This window comes from Typopeltis vanoorti, chromosome 13, assembly GCF_054136105.1.
Source record: "Typopeltis vanoorti isolate ZY-2024b chromosome 13, IOZ_Tvanoo_1.0, whole genome shotgun sequence".
Taxonomy (NCBI): domain Eukaryota; kingdom Metazoa; phylum Arthropoda; class Arachnida; order Uropygi; family Thelyphonidae; genus Typopeltis; species Typopeltis vanoorti.
The window spans coordinates 41513431-41536972 of record NC_143561.1 but is presented as its reverse complement, the minus strand read 5'-3'; the positions used below and the strand labels follow the sequence as shown (position 1 = coordinate 41536972).

Sequence of the window (23542 nt, the reverse complement as noted above, 5' to 3'; positions counted from 1 at the left end):
GCTTAAACCATACTCAAAATGATGGTACAACATGACAGAATCTCATGCTGGCTGAGGTATCACCTGGTTAAACAAGGCCTCCCCACTGTTTTCACCAGGGAACCAGGGCAAACAACGAAAAGTCAGCTACTGGAATAAACCCAAACTCCAACTCAACATTGGCAGAGTCCAAGATTGGCAACATCAACATAAGAAGCATCAATGGAAAAGAAATGGAACTAGCAGAAGAATTGAATAAGTATGAGATCGACATAATAGGTGTTACCGAAACAAAGAAGACAAAAAAACAGGTAAGATCTTTCTAAGCAACAAATATGAGATGTTATATTCAGGAAATAACAATCATGGAAAAGAAGGAGTTGCTATAATATTAAACACTAAATCTGAGAATTCTTCTTGAATGGCAGACAATATCAAGTATAGTTATGTGGACTAATATCAAAATGGTAAACTGGACAGTGAAACTTATTTGTGCTTATGGTGCCACAAAAAGTTCTAATAAGAAAGAAATGGAGGAATTTTTTGAGACATTACACAAGGCAGTTGACACAATGAAAAAGGAAAAGTTCGTCCTTGTTGGAGATCCAAACAGAGTAGGAAATTATTACCAGACATATAAGAATGTTTGGGAAAAAAACATAGAGAAAAGAGGAATGCTAATAATGATGATGGTAAGTACCTGCTATATTTCTGCTGAGGACATGGACTAGTTATTACTCCAACATAAAAATGCACACAAATCCACATGGAGTGAAGATGCAAGGAATAAAAAAAGTCTCGTTGACTATATTATTGTTGACAGTGATATTTTCCCACTAGTTCAGAACAAGAGTGCACAGAGGATTTGAAATAGGAAGTGATCACCATTTAGTGTTAAGCAAAATAAAATTGAACTTCATATTGAAAAGAAGGATGTGTAAGAAAGTTTTGAAACTAATCAAAGTTGAACAGCTATCAAACGTGAATTCTAGACTCAAATACACACATATTATTTAAGAAAAACTGAAAGAATTTGAAAACAAGACCTAACCTTGGAGATTCAGTGGCAAACCCTAAAGAAAACTTTGAGTGATTCAGCCAGAGAGGCATGTGGTGAAGTAATCTGCAAGGATAGAAAAATCAGAACTCCGTTATGGACTCAGGAATTTAAAGAGGAAGTCAAGGAAAGAAGAAAGAATATCGAAAGTTCCTGGCAAGTAAGTCACCTTGTGCTCTTACAGAAACCAAGAAACATGTAAGAAAGCAAAGCATTGAGTAAAATTTGCTAAACAAGTAATGGAAAGACTTTGGTAAGAGCATAGACAATAAATACCAGGAAGGTAGTATAATATTCTGGAGATTATTGAAAATGCTCAGTACTGAAAAAGAAATTAGAGATAATAAAGGGAACATGAAAACAGAGGATAAAGATATTCTTGATGTATGGAGTAATTACTTTGAAAGATTGCTAAATGAAATGAGCAATAATAGCAGGGTGGTAGAAGACACTCAACAGGAATATAAATATCTGTACTTGAAGTAGAAAAAGCTATCACAAACCTGAAATATGGAAAGGCAGCTGGAGTAAAAGATATTCAACCAGAACTGCTAAAATATGGAGGTATAAAAGTTATACATTGACTACACTGCATAATTCAGAAGGACTGGTAAGAGGGTAGAATTCCAGTTGACTAGAGTAGTGCTCATAGTACCCATCTATAAAAAATGGAATAAATCTGAATATGAGAATTACAGAGGAATTTTGTTACTGAGCATTCCAGGTAAGATTTATGCAAGCCTACTTGAAAAGAGGCTGAGAAAAATTGTAAAAAAGAAACTTGGAGAAGAACAAGCTGGGTTCAGGTCAAACAGGTTGTCAGGATCAGATTTTCACTTTAAGACAAATAGTTGAGAAATCATGGGAATATAACAAGGATCTGTAATTAAATTTTGTAAATCTGAAAAGGCCTATGACAAGATGCCCCCAGATAATGTTAACATAAAAAAAATATTATTATTATTATAATATTGGTAAGTCTAGAAAACACAAAGTCTATCATACCACTTGCTGAAGTCATTTACCATTCATGCTCTCACCACTCTATCAGGCAAATGCATTCCATGGTTCAACCACCCTCCATGCAAAAAAACCACTCCTCACCCTCCCGCTCACAGCTTCTCCTTGTAACTTTCAGGGATGGCCCCCTTGTCCCGCTAAGCAAAGGACCTCCCCAGCATCAACCCTGCAACTACCTCTCAACAGTTTAAAAGTCTCAATCATATCACCTTTCCTTCTTCTATCTACCAAACTCTGCAGTCCAAATTCCCTCAGCTGATCCTCATACCAACATCGTAAAGTCCTGAAACCATCATTGTTATCTGCCTCTGTATCCTTTCCAGAGTTAATTTATCCCCTTCAAATCCTGGGGACCAAATCTGAGAACAATAGTCCAAGTATGGTCTGATCAGGGCTTTATACAATGGAATGACAACTCTTTTATCCCTGCAGGTCAGTGTGCTTCTCAGTATTGCAGCAATCCTCTGAGTTACCTTCATCACCTTTGCTATATATTCCCTGAATTTCAGGTTTCTATCAATCACCCTCAGATCTCTTGTCTCCCCTACTTCCTCCACTACAGCTCCTTCAACAGAGAAAAAAACAACAAAAAAAAAAAAAAAACAGGTCTCAGAACTGAGCCCTGTTTTTTTTATTTTATTCGTGTGGTTCTCCCCCCCCCCTTAACTCAACTATCCCTTAGGACTGGTCGAGCCCTCCTTATGAGGAATTAAGTATGTATTTTTATGACTGTAGATCCATGTGTGTTCACAGGCCGGTTTGCCTGTTCTAAGGGACAAAAAACACCCAAATTTCCAGGTGAAAAACCCTTTACCTCCTTATGCGAACAGCTAACTCGCCTTTAGTAGAAAGAGACCAGATAAAGGAACTAAACCCAAGTCTTTCCAACCAATGATCTTTGTCTATACCGAATGAGCTACGAAGACTATTGAGCCCTGTGGTTACCCCACTTGCAACCTTCTGCCTCCTTGTATTGCCCCACCATACGCAACTCTCTGATACATATCAGATAGCCAATCCTGAATCCAGTTGACTAACCTGACATCTAAACCCATGTGCTACAACTTAAATATCAGCTTATCATGTGGCACCCTGTCAAATGCCTTTTCAAAATCCAAAAAAAAAATGGCAGTATATGCCTTTTCCTCATCAACCACTCTTGTCTCATTATTATAAAAGGCAATCATATTACTCAAGCAAGAGCACCCCTTAACAAATCCATGTTGACTCTCACAATAACATTACCCTCATCTGCCCAATGCTGGTTATGGTTCCTCACTAATTTCTCCAAGATCTTAACAACTACTGATGAAATTAAACACATCTGGTCTATAATTTGACACTTACAGTCTGAAACCACCCTTATGCAATGTCACTATCTTACCTTCCTTCTATTCCTGTAGCAAGACTTTCATTGAAAACCCAGGTCAACAGAGCTGTCAGTTCTTTAGCATATTCTCTCAAAACCTGTGGTGAAATTTTCCATCCAATCCCACAACTTTATTGACATCCAGACTACTCAGAATTTCAGACACACTCACCTCTTGCACCTCTAAATCTCAAACCTGCCCTATCCCTCTAGTATTAAAACCTACTTCTCCAGGATGAAATACTCCAATAAAGTGCTCATTGAAAAACTCCACTATGTCTTCTGCATCAGTCACTCTATTCCCATTTTTATCCAATAATGCCATTCTTCCAGAATCATTTCTCCTCATTGTGCCCTCTTCTTCACTCTTGGCTTACTATGGCTGCTAACAAATATTCCTTCATAATTTCCCAAGACTAATAATATCTCGCTCTTCCAATTCCTCCCTCCATGGAACTGCCCCAAGTTGATATTGAAGACTATTATAATCACCCACTTTATAATTCCATATATATATATATCCTTCTCTTTGATACTCCTGCATGTCTATCCATCTTCCAAGTCAAAACCACATGGTCACTCTCTCCAACTAGGGGAAGAGATGCCCTCTCAATTATAATCAGCTCTTCTGATGCTATGACCAAATCCAAAACTCTTGAACTTCATGTTCCTTCTATTACATGTTGCCTAAAACACTTGTCCCTTCAGGAATTCTAGAAATTCCATTCCCTTATTACTACATGCATTTTCCTCTTCCCTTCTAGAAATTCCATTCCCTTATTACTACATGCATTTTCCTCTTCCCAATTTATACTACCATAGTTAAAATCTCGCATAGCAATCATTCTTCTTGCACATGCCGAGCACAACTGCCTAAACATCTCCTGCTCCTCAACCTCTGTGCTCCTTGGCTTGTAGCAACCCCCCCCCCCACCCACTAAATATCCTGTCTTGCCCACCTCTGCCTCACACCATATGCTTTCAAAACCATTAGTGTCACTGCCCTCCAAAAAAAAAAACTGTATACAGTCAGTAGGATTCAAACCTACGCGAGGAAACCCCAATGGTTTTCAAGTCCATCACTTTAACCACTCAGCCATGACTGCGCATTTGCATCAGAAACTTACAAAATACTCTAAATGATATAATAGCAATGAAAGAATTACTGGACAACCTAGGTAAACAAAAACAAACTAAGTAAAATAACAAATGGTAAATCAGATGGAGAAGATGGGATAAACTCTGAACTGTATTTACTAAAATAAAGAGACAAAAGGCTTCAGTTCGGTGATGCATATTTATATAAATCAAGTGGATATTAAATCCAGCATTATTTCAAAGTCGAATGTATAATCTATGAAAGATTCGTAAAACTCACCAGAAAGCATACAGGAATACACTAGCTGGCATTCATTAGTTGCTGTGTGTGTGAAAAAATTTCATCAGAAATTATTATTATTATTATTACTTGACATCTCCAGGGAGTCCAAAGACTCATTTAAATAAAATATATACAAATGGATAAATACCAATAAAATAGAATACAAGTATAGTAATATCTATATTAAAAAAAAAAGGGAATAAAAGAAAACCAGCTAATTACAAAGGTATTAGTTTATTGAATAATGTTACAAAATGGATAGTAGAATTTAATTTAATAGTAGATATTTAATGAAAAATTGAAAAGATACAGTGAAAAAAATATTATTAGAATGTCAAAATGTATTTAGAAAAGGATGCTCTACAATGGGTGCAGTTTTTTTCTTTTTTTAAAAAAAAACTAGTTATAGAGAAAAGAAGAGGATTTAATTCAGAAACTCATCTTTTGTTTATAGATTATGAAAATGCATTTGACAAATTAAAAATATATATACTGTTTGATACATTACAAAGAATAAATATACCTAATATTTTACTACATGCAATATTGAATGTATACAAGGATAATGAAAGAAAAATAAAAATAAATGAAAAAAAAAATCTGCAAACAATATATCCCCTACTCACACCCTCTTTATACCAAGGAGTAAAACCAGCAATAAAAAGACCAAAACTATGAAAATAGGCAAGATCATAGAAAACTTCAGCTGCATTCTGAATGGAAATCCTAGAGAACAAGTAAATATTTCAGCTATTTAAGCATAGTTTTTAGTGAAGATGGCAAGTTGAATCTGAAAATAGATAACAGAATGAGCATTGTTGGTGTGTTGAGTAGCCAGCTGAATAAATTATTATTATTATTATTATTATTATTATTATTACCTTAAGACCTCATGGAGTCAAAGCCTCATCTGGGAGGTCCTTTTATCACACACACACACACACACACACACAGCTCATCATACCATGCCTTGAACACATTCAAACTCCTTGCAGACACTACACTCTCAGGCAAGGCATTCCAATCATTCACAACTCTGCACAAAAAACCCTGCCCCTCGCTCCCCTACTCACACCCTCTTTATACAGTTTCCAGGGATGACCTCTGGTTCTCCCTTGATCTCCCACTATTTTCTGTAGAACTTCTCCAGTATTGATCCTATAACAACCCCTTATGAACTTGTAGGTCTCTATCATATCTCCCCTCTTCTTCCTGTCCACCAGACACTGCAAATTACATCTCAATCTTTCCTCATATTCGACATTCCAGAGGTCAGAAACTACTTTAGTCAATCGCCTTTGGACCCTTTCCAACATCTCTTCATCCTTCTGAAAACCAGGTGACCAAATCTGGGCACAATAGTCCATGTGTGGCCTAACCAAAGCCTTATACAATGGAACAAGAATCTCCCTACTTCTACAAGTCAGTGTCCTTCGCATCATTCCCAGAAGCCTTTGTGTTGTCTTCACAATTTTGGATATGTGTCTCCTAAATTTCAGATCCTTATCCACTATCACCCCCAGATCTCTTATTTCCTCCACCTCCAACAATATATCCTCACCAAGCATAAATTATACATCCCATCTTTCTTTTCCAAATTTTAAAACCTTACATTTGGCAACATTGAACTCACATCTCCATTTCTGTGCCCAATCATTCAACTTATTCAAGTCTTCTTACAAGGCCACAACATCTTCACTACTCTTCATGGTTCATCTCAACTTTGCATCATCTGCAAACAACTGAATATCTCCATCCAAATCTTCGCCTATATCGTTAATATACAAGTTAAATAGTAATGGCCCCAAAACAGACCCCTGAGGCGCTCCACTAGTGACTCCTTTTCCTGGATATCGCTCCCCCCCCATACACAACTTGTTGATACCTATCAGATAGCCAGTCTCCAATCCAATGCACTAATCTAATATCCAACCCCCATCTGCTCTACTTTGATTATCAATTTATCATGAGGTACTCTATCAAAAGCCTTTGAGAAATCCAAGTATATTACTGTGTATCCTTCTCCTCTGTCCAAGGAAGCAGTCACTTTATTGTAATAAGTAAGTAGATTACTAAAACATGACCTCCCTTTAGCAAATCCATGCTGTCCATCAAAGATAATACCATTGTTGTCAACCCAACTCTGGATCCTAGTTCTCACAAGTTTCTCCAACAACTTAACCAACAACACCTGACACACACACACAGATTAGGCCTATAGTTTGATGCTTGAGTTCGATCACCTCCTTTATGAAGTGGCACAATCTTGCCCTCTTTCCACTCCTTAGGGACTTGACTGAGTGCAAGACTCATATTAAAAAAATATGTCAAGACAGGTGTCAACTCTTTGACACATTCCTTCAGAATACATGGTGATATATTATCAAGTCCCACAGCTTTATTAACATCTAGTTTACTCAACTCCCCATACACCTCTTGCTCACTTACAGTCAGTCTCTTCATGAAGTCATATTCACAAGATTGAAAGACCTTTATGAATTGCTCATTAAGTACCTCCACCACACATTCTGCAACAGCTGTCTTTATACCATTTTCTCCTATCACTGTCATCCTTCCATAATCATTCTTTCTTTTGCTGGCTATATATCAAAATAATTCCTTAGGATTCTTTTTGGCTTCATTAGCTAACTGCTGTTCATGCCTCTCTCTTTAGCTACCCTCACCAACCAAGTCACCCTCCTTGCCTGATCTTTGTAGACCTCATGGAATTGGATATTTCCACTTCTCTTATGCTGCCTCCACAATGCCCTCTTTCTCTGTATCACATGCTTAATCTCTTTATTCATCCATCTCAACCTACCTTATTTAACCTTCTCACCCTTGGAATGCACTTAGATATACATGCTTAATCTCTTTATTCATCCATCTCACACCTACCTTATTTAACCTTCTCACCCTTGGAATACATTTAGACATTGCATCTACTAGATAGTTTTTGAAAATCCCCCAAGCTGCAATGATCTCTTTTCCAGCTAACTCCTCATTCCATGCTACACCCACAAGCTGTCTCCTGAGCTCTTCAGGAGAATTGGAATACACTTAGACATTGAAATACACTTTTGTTATTGAAAAGTTTTTGAAAATCCCCCAAGCTGCATTGATCTCTTTTTCAGCTAACTCCTTATTCCATGCTACACCTGAAAGCTGTCTCCTGAGCTCTTCAGGAGATAGCTTGCAGGAAGCAGTCACAGGAAATAATATGGAATAAGAGAGCAATCAGCCAAAACACCAAGCTAGCAGTATACAAGACAGTTTTCAAACAAGTTTTAAGTTATGGTTCTGAGAGTTGGGTTAGAAATAAAGAACTTAATCGAAGACTAGAGACCACAGATATGAGGGTTCTGAGAAAAATTAGATGAGTGAACTGATGGCATCAATGGCAGAATCATATTAAAAATGAAGATATTAGAAAGGAACTTGACATTATTAGCATTTAAGAATGTGTCAGCAGAGGTAATCTGGTATGGCCACTTAAATAGAATGGGTAAGAAAAGGTTAGCATAATAGCTATTTGATGACAAGATGACAGGAAAGAGACCCAGAGAAAGACCACGATCTAGGTGGATTGATTCAGTCAGAAATGTCTTAGAAGCGTGAAATGTTAGATATGACAATATTGGAATGCTCACAAGTAATAGATTGATTTGGAGGAAAGCTGTTGATAGGAGATTAATAATAATGTAACCTTAATCATGTAGTGCTATAATAGTCACCTGAATATTCCTTGGGATACATATTAGGAAATCGATGATGATGACTTTTTAGAGAGCATATTATGAAGTAAATAAAACTGTACTAATGAAAATTTTTGTAAATTTATCTTTATAAATATTTATTTATTTTATTTAATTAAACACTAATTAAATATTAAATATTCCTTTAATGTTAATAAAACTTCAGATATGTCTTATCATCTAATAAATACATACATATTCATGGTATATAATACATATAACACTGGTACAGCTTTGATAACACAGGGACTACAGGACATTGTGAATGTTCATTGTATTACAGTAACTTATTTGAAAATGCAAAATATTTCTGTTTCTTAATCAACTGTTATAAAATCCTGAATAACTAATTTCAATATTTCATTGTCTTTACATTACAGAAATGCTACTTACAAAATGTTCACACTGGTCATGAAAAGTATGTGGCATAAATGGTGAAGCTGCAATTTCTTCATGGGTGGTCAAATCATTTTTACTAGATTGGTATCTGAAATGTAATCCTCAATAAGCAAACAGGAGGTGTATCAAATAAAAAGGAAATTTTTTATTAATCAAATAATAAATTCATTAGCTAAGATAGAGTGATCTCTCAATTATCTAACCTTCAAATAACAGAATCTTCAATTAACCAACCTTTGAAGTAGATTAGTGTGCCAACTGACTTCTAGTACAGCACTGTGAAACTGTGCCTTCAGTATATTAACCTTTAATTATCTGGCTTGAAACTGATTTTCTAGTGCAGTCAGATAATTAAGTAATTACAGCAGTTTCAGACATCCATTCACAACATGTTTCACATATATACTGAAGCCTTCTTATGGATTTACATGTGAGCGTGAGCACATCCGTGCGCGCGCGCGCACACACACACACACACACACACACACACACACACACACACACACACACACACACACACACACACACACACACACACACACACACACACACAAATCCAATACCAGAGATACAGGTCAGACAAGTTAACTATCTCATTCCACCCTAAACTTCAATAGAGTGATCTCTCAATTATCTAACCTTCAAATAACATAACCTTCAATTAATCAACCCTTGAAGTAGATTCAATGTTAGAACTATTATAGAAAGATATCTGGAGAAGCAGAAAGAAGTCTACTTATGTTTTATTCACTATATAAAGGCCTCTGACAATATATAACATGAACAACTGATAGAATATATAAAAAAATTAGAAGTAGATGGCGAAGATACCAGATTACTCATAAATCTATATTAGGAGCATCATCATCATCATCATCATCATCAAATTCCTGCCATGTACTCTAAAGGGGGTATTTACATCATTACTAACATTAATTGTATTCTTATTGGCTTAAACCAAAATACAAAATGATGGTATATTAGGAGCAAACAGCCTCAATAAAAATTGCAGGAGAAACACTGGTGGAATTCCCAGTAAAGAAGGGTGTCAGACAAGGCTGTGTTCTTTCTCCTATATTGTTCAACCTCTATACTGAAAATATTTTCCAAGAATTAGCAGAATTTAAAGGAGTCCACATAGGAGGCAGAAATATAAACAACTTAAGATATGCAGATGATGTGGTACTGCTGGCTGAAAACAAAAAAGATCTTCAAAACCTACTAAAAGAGACACTAAAAATAAGTGAAAAAAGGGAAAATACCCAATATAAATATCAGAGGAAATACTTTAGATCAAGTACAGAGTTATATATATTTGGGTCAACTAATTACCGAGAATGGAAAGTGAGATAAGGAAATATTAAGGAGGATAGAAATTGCTAGATTAACTTTCATTAGCATGAAAAACATTCTGACCTCAAGGGAAATTCACACAAAAACAAGAATTAGGCTGTTCAAATTTTCATGTTTATTTTCATAATATCAAAATATTGTGAAAATAAACTAAAAGCCTTTGAATTGTGGATTCTCAGAAAAATCCTTAGATTCCCATGGACTGCCAAAAAAAACCATTTTAGAGATATTAGAGATGACTGGAGAAGAAAGGGCTCTGTTGAAAACCATTAAGCAAAGGAAAACCACTTATCTTAGTCACATATTAAGGCATGAATCCCTACTAAAAACCTTTTAGAAGGAATGACAAGGAAAAGGAAGAAGACAAAGAACAGACTAGATGGGAAATATCAAGGACTGGACCTATTTGTCTCATGAAGAATGTAAGAGAGAGAGAAGCACAAAACCATACATGGTGGAAGCTCATGGTAGTCAGTCAACCTCTTGAAAGGAGATGACACCTGACAAGACAAGATAGAAGTAGATTTGTGTGCCAACTGAATTCTAGTACAGTACTGGGTAGTGCCTTCAGTAAATTAACCCTTTAATTATCTGACTGACAAACTGATTTCCTAGTGCGCCATTAAGTTATTACAGCAGTTTCAGACACTCCATTCACAACATATTTCATATATATATATATATATATATATATACTGAAGTCTCCTTATGGATTTACATGTGAGCACACACACAAATCCAGTACCAGAGATAGAGGTCAGACGAGTCAAATATCCCATTCCACCGTAAACTGCAATCCCCCTATCAAAGCTTTGGTTCATCTAAGAATGTACAAACGAAAAACTGAGTATAACACAAACTTTCATCAAGAAATCCATCTTCTTTTACTGCTTGTACCAAAGTCCAAAACAGCTGCAAGAAGAACTATCAGTCCATCCAAAAGTAATTTCAAAAGAGCCAAAAGCAGTAGACTTGCATTGCAAGTTTAATACTTGGGCAAGAGTGTTTGCCAAAGCAATCAGCCATAACTTTTGTCAAATATTGTTCCCATCCCTGTCACACCCAGATAGCTCTACTTGTATACAGAAAATGTGATTTATGCATTGATTTAACTGTCAGTATCACCACAGGTCTTGCTCCTACTGACGACACCTTAGAATTCTATCAAGATAAGTACTTAGTTTTTCTTTTGTTTTTTATTCTGATATTTTAATTTTACTTTGCTGGTGCTAGTGGTTGCCCTCACCACTCGCAGTGAATTATTCAAATAAACATTAAAAATATTGATCTGCACTACAGTATTTTAGCTACATCATGGTCATAATATTACAGTATCCAGCTACAGTATTGCTAGTGCAATAGTCTTAAAAGGATTTTTTTTTACCTTCAGTCATGTGACTCATAGGTTTTCTATAGCTAAATGCAGAGTTTTCATTTTTTTTTCTGAGATAATGGTACCAGTTCCTCGAAGGGTGCAAACTTAAGAATTAACTAAGGTTTAAAATGAGTAGCAGGAGCAAATAAGATATATTCCTTCATACCATACAGCAGAGGGGAAATATTTAGTTGTAGTTAAAGATATGGAAACCAGGGTTTTACATTTCAAGATAGCACATTAATTCCTGTAATGGTAGGAAGCAAAATTAGAACAGTGAAAAGCAAGAGATGTCTAATGGAATATATAAAAAGCAGCAATGAAATCCCTATCCAGATAATCACAAAATGGGGTAATATGAATAACATAAGAAAGAGTATCTCAAGTGAAAATCCCAACCAATTTTCTGGTCACCTTCAACAATGGACATGAAATCATCCATTTAAGTGGGGATATGCAGTTGTTTGCAGATGATGCAAAGTTGGGATGAACTATGAGGAATAGAGCAAATATTGTGGTCTTACAAGAAGACTTGAATAGACTGAGTGAATGGACGTGGGCGTGGGGATACCAGTTCAATGATGCAAAATGTAAGGTTTTAAAATTTGGAAACAAAGATGGAATGTAGAATTTACTTTTAGTGGGAATATATTGTTGGAGGTGGAGGAAAGAGATCTGGGGAGTGATGGTGGATAAGGATCTAAAATTGGGGACATATTACCAAAATGGTGAGGACAACAACAAATTCTGGTAATGATGCTGAGGACAGTGACTTGTAGAAGTAAGGAGATTCTGGTTCCATTGCATACGACTCTGATTAGGCCACATATGGACTGCTGTGCACAGATTTAGTGACCTGGTTTTCAAAAGGATGAAGAGATGCTGGAGAGGTCCATAGGCAACCAAAATAGCTTCTGATCTCTGGAATGTTGAATATGAAGAAAGGTTGAGACCATGCAATTTGCAGTGTCTAATGGATAGGAGGAAGAGGGGGTGATATGATAGAGACATACAAGTAGGTAAGGGGGGTTGTTATAGGATTAACGTTGAAGAGGTTTTTCATAAAATGGTGGGAGAGTTGGGGAGAACAAGAGGTCATTCCCTGGAAGCTGTATAAGGAGGGTGCAAGAAAGGGAGTAAGCAAGTGAGAAGCAGGTTTTCTGCATGGAGAGTTGTGAATAATTGGAATGCATTGCCTGAAAGTGGTGTCTGCAGAGAATTTGAATGTGTTAAAGGTATGGTATGATGAGCTGTGTGTGTGTGTGTGTGTGTGTGTGTGTGTGTGTGTGTGTGTGTGTGTGTGTGTGTGTGTATGACGAAAGTGACCTCCTAGATAAGTCTGTGACTCCATGCATGGGATCTTAGGATAATAATAATAATAAAAATAATAATAAATAAAATATCATTTATGGAAATTCAGGAAATAAGCATGACTTTGAAAACCAGCAATATGACATACAAATGCTTTACAATATTGTATTGTGAAAATTTTATTATTCAGTATGATGATATTATTTAGAAAGAAGCACTCTTGGAGATATCAAATTTTTAGTTAGGTGGTGTAGACTAATGCAATATTCACCAAGGGAAGATAAAATTCTGTGTATTATGAGAGATTTTTCACATTGCTCCATCCACATAGTTCAGTGTGTGCTTACTTCTTCAACTCCATAGATGATTGGTAGCAATTCTAGACAGAGTAGGCCAATTCAAGGAAATCAACTTAGGAAAGGCTAACAACAAATAAACTGGGCCAGTTGATTTTAGTTCCAGTCTTTTGATTATTCAGCTGCATGAGACTGGTGAAAAAGGGAAAAAAAAAGATAGCCCTTGGCTATATGATGATATAAAGAAGCTGAGGCCTTTTAGAAAAAAAAAAAGGCCTCAGCTTCTTTATCTATTTTTCTTTTTCTCTCTCTCCTACTATATTTTTCTTTCTCCTAATACTATAGGGCTCTGCACCCCTAGACTACTCTAGGCCTATGATAAACACCAATTTACTTTTTTCACCTCAATAAAGGTCAAAACAGGTTTGGTGGTGACCATTTCCAATAATGCATGGTAACATGTTCAAAAGGAAGTGTACAGAATACTGGTACAATTTGATAAGAAGTAATCTGCAACTATATACAAGTAACCTAGTCATGACGTTACTTTATGAACTTCTTTGCTCGTGTTTGTGTAAAGGATAAAAATAAGAATCTAACTTTTTGTTAAGAATAATTATGTAATAAACAACTAAAAAGTCCTGTCCAAAACCCTAGAAGCACAATGCTACCTCAAATGAAATTCACTATAGCAAACTATCCAATATAACTGCCATCCTAGTTGGCCAGGTATCTGCTCTTTCACCAACAGGCTGTGGATCGAATCCTGTCATGGGCATGGATGTTTACAACTGTCCTTATGTGGGAGATGAATTGCATTACCTGAAGTGAGACCACTGTCTTGTTATTTGAGACCTGAAGTGACTTGAAAAAAGTTCCATGTTTTGGTCTCTAGAGCATGGTTTCCAGACCATGTAAAAAATGAATAAAAAGACATTAAAAAAATTTTTTTTAATTTAAAAATCAATAAAATCAGAAAAATCTTTAGAAAAAAAGGTTTACACTTTTTGTGGGTGGGAGTCACATAAAAAAAGAGAATAATAAAATAAACTACTCCTGTTGTCTATATGAGTTTGCTATAGTGAGAGCCAGAGCCAACTGTAAAAGCTTTTTAAATGGAACAGACTGTAAATACCTTGTGACTGTTATCAATCATCAACAGATGATTGATAACAGTCACATAAAAATGTTTTTCAATCATTTCAACCTAACAACCAATGAGGATCTAAACTAATCTGAATTGACCATCTAGACAGTGAACTATAATAGATGACCTGTAGATCTCACTCAAAAATCATGTTTTTCTATTCTAACAGTCTGACTGAGATAACTGTGTATTGAAGATTGCTACTGGTTCTAAACTAATAGCTAACTATGACATTCACATAAACCTTCTGTTTTGATCTTAATGCAATCTTCTGATTGCTACACTTAGTAAATGGATTTCTAATGATAGATTCATATATACTAATGACTTAACTATTTACCGAAGTCAAGAAACCTTTACTTGCTCAAATTGTTACTCGATAAAACTTTTAATGCTTAACTGCAATTCTTGTATGATAAATACCTGTAATTTGATTATTAATATTCCTATTTCAGTACTCATGTAATTCAGTTAGTATGATGCTTTTTAGATCAAATTATGAAGAAACTTTTAAAGGGCTTTTTCCAACATCTGGTGGGATGGGGAAGAGATTTTACTTTTTTTTCTTTTTGCAAAACACTCAAACTAATAGGTAGTAGAATAAGCAGACAGGATTAATTGCTCTCTATATAGTATTAATTAGATTTATGTACAACCAAGTTACTTTATTTATGTGAACCCCCCACACACACACAAAAGCAGTTAGATAACCTAAATGCTTGGTGTCACAGGCAACTGAGCTATAGTCATTATATCCCATCCCATTTGTGACCATTAATATGGACTACTAAGGAGATGGTGATGTGTAACATACAGGTTTTTCTCAACAATTCAATCAATTTCGCAATGAATTCAACCTGCCTGCAGGTGCAGCCTATTTCCACAAATGAGATCTGGTGAATATTGCTACCACAAAAGCATGCCTGAATAGTTGGAGGAAATGCAAACTTACCTCCAGAGGTAATAAATTATTTTTATTTCCTAGTGAAGCAACACAGTCTTGATTACTGGAGGCTTGAAGTGACAAATGTCAGACTTGACCTCCAGGACAAGCTAATCATACTCAGAATGTCCCTATTTGAAGGTATATTGCCTGTTCTGTAATTTGGCTGTTAATACATGGGACCAAACCTGATAGTAACCAAGAGGGTTCCCAACTAGCTAGCATGTGATTGCTCCATTTACTCTATTTGATCCTTCTATCTGAAAGGAATCTAAGTATAAAGATATGCAAAGAAACCATGAGGTCATGCTGTGTCCAGGAAACTGGGTACTCTTGATATGTGCCAAGTCTGTGATTCTATCACTCTGCAGTGCAAGTACTATATAACTTTTCTCCAACATCAAGAAAACAGTATGAATAATTACAGTAGTACCGTAAAATGAAAAAAATCTTCCTACAATAACACATACGCATACACACAAAAAAAAAAAAAAAATTAGACAAAAAATAAAGCATTTCAGTAACATTTGTGGCCTAAATATAGAACCTCTGTAGAGAAGTCAGTCGATAACAATGTCCTTTAGTTAGAAAGAACTGAGTTTAGGAAATAAAGAATCTTTATATGGGCTGCTCAACTGGAGTTACCTAGTGCCATGGAATTTGATTATAGGGTCCCCCCTCCCCCCAAAAAAACAGCCAGAAAATACATGCAATTAAGAAATAAAAATGCAGTTGTAAAGCAAAATGAGTGTTGAGCAGCTGTATTAAGTGTAGTGACCATATGAGGTGGATCAATGCATGTAGTAGTCAGACAAAACAGATTGGTGTAGAGCGAGGTGGCCCTTCTGTGATGAGTCCTAGAACTGCATTAAGGTGCTATGTAATAATAATAAATTATGTACCTCCACTTATAGACTCAATCCTAACCACTTATTCTTCTTTAGTTCATGACTTGCAGTAATAACAACTACTGTTTATCCCAGTTGTCCAACTTTAACTCCTTCTGCCAAAAGCATGTACTTGTACATTCATGTGTTCTGACATCCCATGCCTGAGACTGTCAAATCTATAACTCCCACATTTTTTTTTTATCTCTACTGGCTAAAATTTCATTGCATTAAAGGCAAGGAAATTTTAGTCAGCATTCTCACCATTCTCCAAATTTTGATATTTTAATGCACGAGACATGATGTTCTGCAAACCAACTATCCAAACAATCATCTTCCTTGGCTTACAACTCCAACTGGTTTTCCTTTTCCAATTTCACTGACCAAGCTGTACTTACACTTTTCTCAAGGTGGGCAGGGCCCAAGGCTCTAGAGTGCTACAGGACCCCTCTTCCTGTTTTGGGTCCCTTAAATTGGTCCTAATTTTTGGGGGTGCCCAGCTAGAGCTTGTGTGCCTGTGCATAAGTACGGCCCTGCTGTTAGTAATGACCTAAAATGCAAATCATTTAGTTACCCAATAGATACGGTTCATGATCCTCCCAACATTCCTGATCTTTTCTTAACCAGTTCTCCTTCCAAGTGTTAACTCTCCTCTTGATATCACAGATCATAACCTCATCTAGACCTCTTTTTTCAAAAGAATGCCTGTCATTCAGCCAATCCTACCCTTATCATGCCTGGCACCTTTAGTACTACTGCCAAGCAGGATTCTTCTTCTTTCTCACAAATATTATTGCTTCTATTCTCCTTATCCAAATCCTTTGCATTACATAAATTCATGCTGAAATGGATTCTTTTAACTTTTATCTCTCTCTCTCACACACACACACACACACACACACACACACACACACACACACACACACACACACACACACACACACAAAATGATACCACCGTACCATCACCCAAAGACAAAAGCAATTACTCACAGGCAATCTGTTTCTGCCTTATGTCATTTTTACAGGTCTTTCCACAGATACTTTTCTACACATACAAGACACTGAATTAGAAACTTTTATTTAATACTGTGCTGAAACTCCTTTAGCCCGAATTACATATATGATTTGGCATAGATTCCACAAGATGTTGGATTGCATCTACATATATAACATACCAGACATTCATGACAATCTTTTTACCGGCTCATATTTGAGAAAAGGACTTTACTTCCCGGATTTATTTTTTCTAACATGTCCAATATATTCTCAATGAGGTTGGGCTTTCTAGTGGCTATGGAAGATGGTGGAAGCCATTGTCATACTCGCTGGACCACTGCTGAAAAATTCTTGCACAATAGCACATTGTCATTCATGAAACAACTGTCACCTGCTGGATAAAAAAGGTCAACATTGCAGGATGGACTTGATTGACAACAATGTTCATATATTTCTTGGAGGATACCTGACCTTCCAGCAATATCAGGGGAGCCATTCTGTACCAACAGAGCATGCCACAAACCATGATACTACCTCCAGAACCCTGAGTTGTGTTTACAAGGCAGGCTGGTTTCATTGCTTCATGGGGCTTCTACCAAACTCTCTGCCTACCGTCGGTACAGAACCAGGTGTACAGTGACAATGGACCACATGACTCTTTTTCAGTCTTCCAGTGTCCAGTCGCAATGCTCCTGATGCCACTGTAGACGAACTTTCCGGTTCTTCCCAGAAATCAGTGGTTTCCATATAGGCAGCTGAGTGCCAATACCGATCCTCTTCAATTCCCTGCACATAGTTTGGCAAGTATGGGTCAGGAACAGCCTTAATTAAGCGCTTCGGTCAATTGTTGCACACAGAAAGTTCTGTTTGTCTATACAAACACGTGCATTGCTTGCTTGTGGATTTTGTTGCCTAATCACAATATCAAACAACAGCAATACAACAAGATAAATTTAGGCCATTCTTAAAGAATTATTTCAGTTACACGGGTGTTGTGCACTCATGTTTAATAGTTATTAAATATTTAATTTAAAAAAAAAATAGAAGATAACAGTACTTCAACTGAACTCAAGTATTTAATTAGTTTTTGAAATTGATTTGACTCGTATTATGCTAAGAAAGCATCACTTAGCTAATTGTTTATTCAAAAGTATAGTTTCTCTACATTAGATTTGGAAACTGAAATTTTGAAACTTGCTCACATTCTGCCATTTCAGCAATTGCGTTACTAGATTTGCAAAGTTTTAATTTCACATGTTTTTTTTCCAACATAACAATTGTATAATTATAACTAGACTTTATTAACATTTGGACACAACTGCTTAGTTCAACCAAAAGAAGCTACTGGATGAAGCTTAGTGTGTACTTGCATTGGGATGAGTTTTTTAATTACAATCTTCCTCCAAAGATTGGAAATCACAGGGCTATCGCAGGTGGGTTAATTAAATTAATAATTTCATTAAAAATAGCATAGCTCCATATAAATATACCTTAGGTCAGTTCTAATTTGCATTCTGTTTCAAAAATAAATAAATAAAATTCAAAAGAAGGGGAAAAGTTACTTTGAAGTTGGACTATAAATAGATATAGGCTTGGAGAGAAAAGTTAAGGAATGCCAGTTAACTACACATACTTGCCACTGAATTAGAAACCTTTATGCAGACATACATAAATGTCAATTATGCAGCATATATGCAAAATACTTGGTCATGTGTTCTAGGCAACATGTGACCAAGAATGCGTGTTCTAGGCAATTGCTTAAGAATGCTGCTGGTCAGTAATCATCAATAATGTCGATCACAATGAGAAAAATAAAGGATCTTTTGGAGTTCGATAAAGAGAATATTATGGGTGCCCATCTGTCTAGAGCAGTAGTTCTCAACCGGTGTTCTCCGGAACACTGGAGTTCTGCGGAGATGAATAGGTGTTCTGCGAGAAGGTCTGGAATTTGCCATTTTTAAATTAATTTGTCAGCACAAATTAATTTAATGATGGTTTAATTGATGTTAATTAATTATTAATCAAGAATGAATTATCAATTATTGATTGATAATAAAAAAATCAGCTAAATTACCAATTAATTATTAATTTATACATTACAAAATAACCAAGGTGTTCCATGAAAATTTCAGGATTTGTGAAGTGTTCCGTAGTCGAAAAAAGTTTGAGAAACACTGGTCTAGAGCCATGATTTTGAAAACAGCAAAGTTGACTGGTTTCTCAAAAGGTGAGATATCCCAGTTGTTTAATCAGTGGAAATATAACCCACTCTGCCTGTCTAAGAGGCATAACTGCGATCCTAAGACAGTCTGTCAGGAATGAGATCATCCTCTTCTGAGAAAGCAATCTCTCAATGTGTATCTCTTAACGTGTGCGTGTGTTTCTCTTGCTGATTTGTCTGCTATGACAAGGATAAACACCCACGTTTCCAGACAGGAAAGACCTTTACCATTCTTTACCCCTGGATGAGAAACACTTAAGAATATACAGACTAGATTATTTACATTATATTTTATAATTCAAAGCTATTAATACTAGTTGAATTAATCTTATCAGAATGCATCAATTCTGCAAGAACCTTATTTTGATTAATTACATAATATTACTTCACCTAATATTATTTTAAACCATTTTTTAAATCTTATTGACATGTTCTCTTTTGTATTAAATTTTTTGAGCACATAAAATGAGTCTACTTCAGATATTAAGCTGAAAAAGATAAAAAGTTTTCAAAATAATAAAGTTTAAGCATAAAATATATCACATATAAGCAAAGAGTTCTGACATTATATTTTTCAAAAATAACAGTTTATCTACTTTTCCTGTTATACAGAAAGTCCACATTCATGCTATTATCAAAAACTTGTAGAAGTTTTGTTTGGAACTTTTCAAGTATATCTTCGGACTGAATTTGGAACTGTGATTTACCAAATCTTCCCTTTAATGTCAACTTGGATTTTGGAAAAAAAAAAAAAAGTTACAGGATGCCAGATCTTAAGAGTAAGGAGAATACAGAAATAATCTTGCTGCTGGTTTTGGGTAGAAATTCCTACACAAAAAGCTGAAATTTTGTTGCAGTTTGTTGCAGAAATTAAATATGGAAATAGACAACAGAATTAACAAGGCCGGTATTGTGGGAAGTCATCTGCATAAATTTATACAGAATAAGAGAGAAATTGGTCAAAACACTAAATTAGCTGTATACAAGACAATGTTCAAACCAATTTTAACTTATGGATCTGAGATTTGAGTTAGAAATAAAACACTTGACCAAAGACTGGAGACTTCAGGGACGTGAACAGATGGAATCAATGGCAATATCATATTAAAAACGAGGATATTAGGAAAGAACTTGCCCTTGTTAGCATCCAGGAATGTGTTAGCAGAGCTAATCTCAGGTGGTACGGTCACTTAAACAGAATGGGAGAGGAAAGATTAGCAAAACAAGTGTTCTTTACCAGGTTGGCAGGAAAAAGACCCAGAGGAAGACCAAGATATAGGTGGATTGATACAGTAAAAAATTGCCTTAGAAGATAGAAATTAAGATCTGATAATATTGATGTCTTGACATGTAACAGATTGATTTGGAGGAAAATTGTAGATAGGAAGTTGGTAATGATGTAAATTTTTCATATAATGCTATCATATCCTGTACACCCCTTGAGAGTATATGTCAGGAATTGGATGATGATGATGAAAAAATACAGCATTTGGCAAAAATTGTCAATTATAGTTTCAAAAAGTAACATGTGACCATTTTATTTATTACTATACCTACATATTTGTACCAAGTTTTGTCTTTCTATCACCATTTAGTTGTAATGATCCTGGAAGAAGTGATGGAAGGTAGTTGGCTTCTAGATGGAACTCACTCTTACATATAATATTCGATCCTGTATCATACACTCTGGTTTAAAAAAATAGCATAATTTAGAAAACAATTATTGCATTCTTTCAGAACTATATTTTTGCAATTTGAGAGTTATTTTTTTTTAAATTTTTACTATACCTGAAGATATGTTTAAATATGTTATCAAACAAAATTATATTACATTACATTATGTTATTCAACTTAGAAATTACACATAAAGAAGGATTACTTCAGAGTGAACTTGTTACGTGGTGCTGAATTTAATTTAGGGTTAGAGTCTGTAATTTTTTTTTTTTAAATAGGTAGGAAACTTAAAAAAAAAAAAAAAAGCAGTAGTTAATTCCAAAGAAAGCGATTTGGGTAAGAAGGACTGACCGTAAAATCTCACATGATAAATAATTTATCATGTTCGTTTTTACGTTTTTTTTCTTCTAAAGAACTTACGCATAAAGAAATGTCATTGTTTGTATTCTTAAAATAAATCCTCTTGTATGTAATAACTTAATCACAAGACCTGGTTGAACTATTGTTTGGCATGAAATATGACATCACTATGTAACGATGTATATCCACATCCATATATGGAAATTTTGAAAGATATGTGAAGTGTGACATCATCATGTCCAGATGTTGACCCGTGATCATATATGGTAGTTTCGGCAAGTGAAGTCTGGGCTTTTAAAAGCTCCAGTGCCATGAAGGATTTCGTCTTTGGTTTCGTAGCCTTCTCTTACCTGGGTCCACCACCACGTGAAATCCACTTTGGTCATCGAAAGAGAAGTGTCTTGAAGTTTTTTATTATTATTATTATTATTACGGGTATCTCCATGGAGTCATTAGACTCATCGTGGGAGACCCAAACTAGCAAAACAACATCTATCATATCTCGTTTTGAATTCGTTTACAGATGAAGAACTCACAACTGAGTCTGGCAATGAATTCCACTCATTCACCACCCTCCAGGCGAAAACCTTGTTCTCACACCCTTGCTAACCAAACTTTTCTTTAATTTCCAGGGATGACCTCTTGTTCTTCCATTACTATCACACAGCTAAAACATTTCCCCTGCATCAATCTTATAATAACCTTTAAGTAATTTAAATGTCTCTATCATATCCCCTTCTTCTCCCCCTATCAACCAACCTCTATAATCCACAAGCTCTCAATCTATCAATGTAGGGAGCATTTTTTACATCACTCACCAACCTATTCACTCTCCTCTGAATCCTCTCCACAACCTCCTCATCTTCAAGGAATCCAGGCGACCAGACCTGAGCACAGTAATCCAAATGTGGAAGTATCAATGCTTTATAAAGGGGAATAATAACCTCTTTATCTCTGGATGTTAGTGTGTTCCTCAATAACCACGTAATCCAATGTGTAATCTTGGACACCTTAGCAATGTGTCCCCTGAACTTCATCTCCCTATCCATCAACACCCCTAAGTCCCTAGCCTCATGAACCTCTTGGAGTACCATTCCATCAATGTAGTACACAGCCGATAATCTTTTAATCCCAAAATGCATAACCTTACACTTTTCCACATACCTTTTGCCCATTTTACCAGCTTATTTAAATCATCCTGCAAACTCTCAACATCAGCTTGATTTTTTATTGTGCTACCCAACTTTGCATTATCAGTAAACAACTGAATATCTTCTCTCAAGCCATTTCCTATATCATTTATGTACAAATTAAACAACAATGGCCCAAGCACAGAATCCTGAGGCACACCACTGGTCACCTGCCTCATCCTGGACTCTGCTCCTCCATACACCACCTTCTGGTATCTCTCCCTGAGCCATTCTCCTATCCATATCACCAGTTTAGTATCCATTCCCATCTGCTCCAATTTGCATAACAGTGTTCCATGGGGGTATCCTGTCAAAAGCCTTAGCAAAAATGGCACTGTGTAGCCATTTCCTTTGTCCAACTCAGATGTCATTCTATTATAAAACGTTAATAGATTGCTAAGGCAGGATCTACCTTTAACAAAACCATGTTGACCCCTATAGAGTATCATATCGTGATCTACCCATTCTTGAATTTTGTCTTTAATCAACTTTTCCAACACTTTTACCAGCACTCCCGAGATGATGATTGGTCTGTAATTAACTACCGCAGTTGTAGAGCCAGCTTTATGCAAAGGAACTACTTTGTGTCCTTCCACTCTAGGGACAATACCAGAGTTCAACCTTAAGTTAAATAACCAAGTATGAGCCGTTTGACAATTCCTTTGCACATTCACGCAACACCCGAGCTGATATTCCATCTAAACCTACAGCAGTGTTTGCATTTAAATTTTGCAATATATTAAATACCTCTGATTTCTTAACTTCAATTCTCACATTAGTTATTGCTACAGGTACAGAGATATCCTCACTTGGGTGCTAGACTTTTG

The 23542-nt window shown here is 35.9% G+C and overlaps 1 protein-coding gene and 1 non-coding gene across 3 annotated transcripts in view; both read right to left on the bottom strand.

Moving 5' to 3' along the window:
• Positions 1-23542, bottom strand: part of OSCP1 (Organic solute carrier partner 1) — a 179864-nt gene that overhangs the window by 46051 nt on the left and 110271 nt on the right. The window contains exons 6-7 of one of the 2 annotated variants that reach the window (XM_090402712.1): positions 21049-21177; positions 8955-9048 (exon numbers count right to left, since the gene is read on the bottom strand). In XM_090402712.1, coding sequence (XP_090258838.1) covers positions 8955-9048; positions 21049-21177 — 223 coding nt within the window. The remainder of the gene's footprint in view (positions 1-8954; positions 9049-21048; positions 21178-23542) is intronic. The other variant, XM_090402713.1, reaches the window with a different exon arrangement.
• On the bottom strand, positions 4450-4531 carry TRNAS-UGA (transfer RNA serine (anticodon UGA)). The gene has a single exon. It is a non-coding gene; the product is annotated as a tRNA-Ser (tRNA).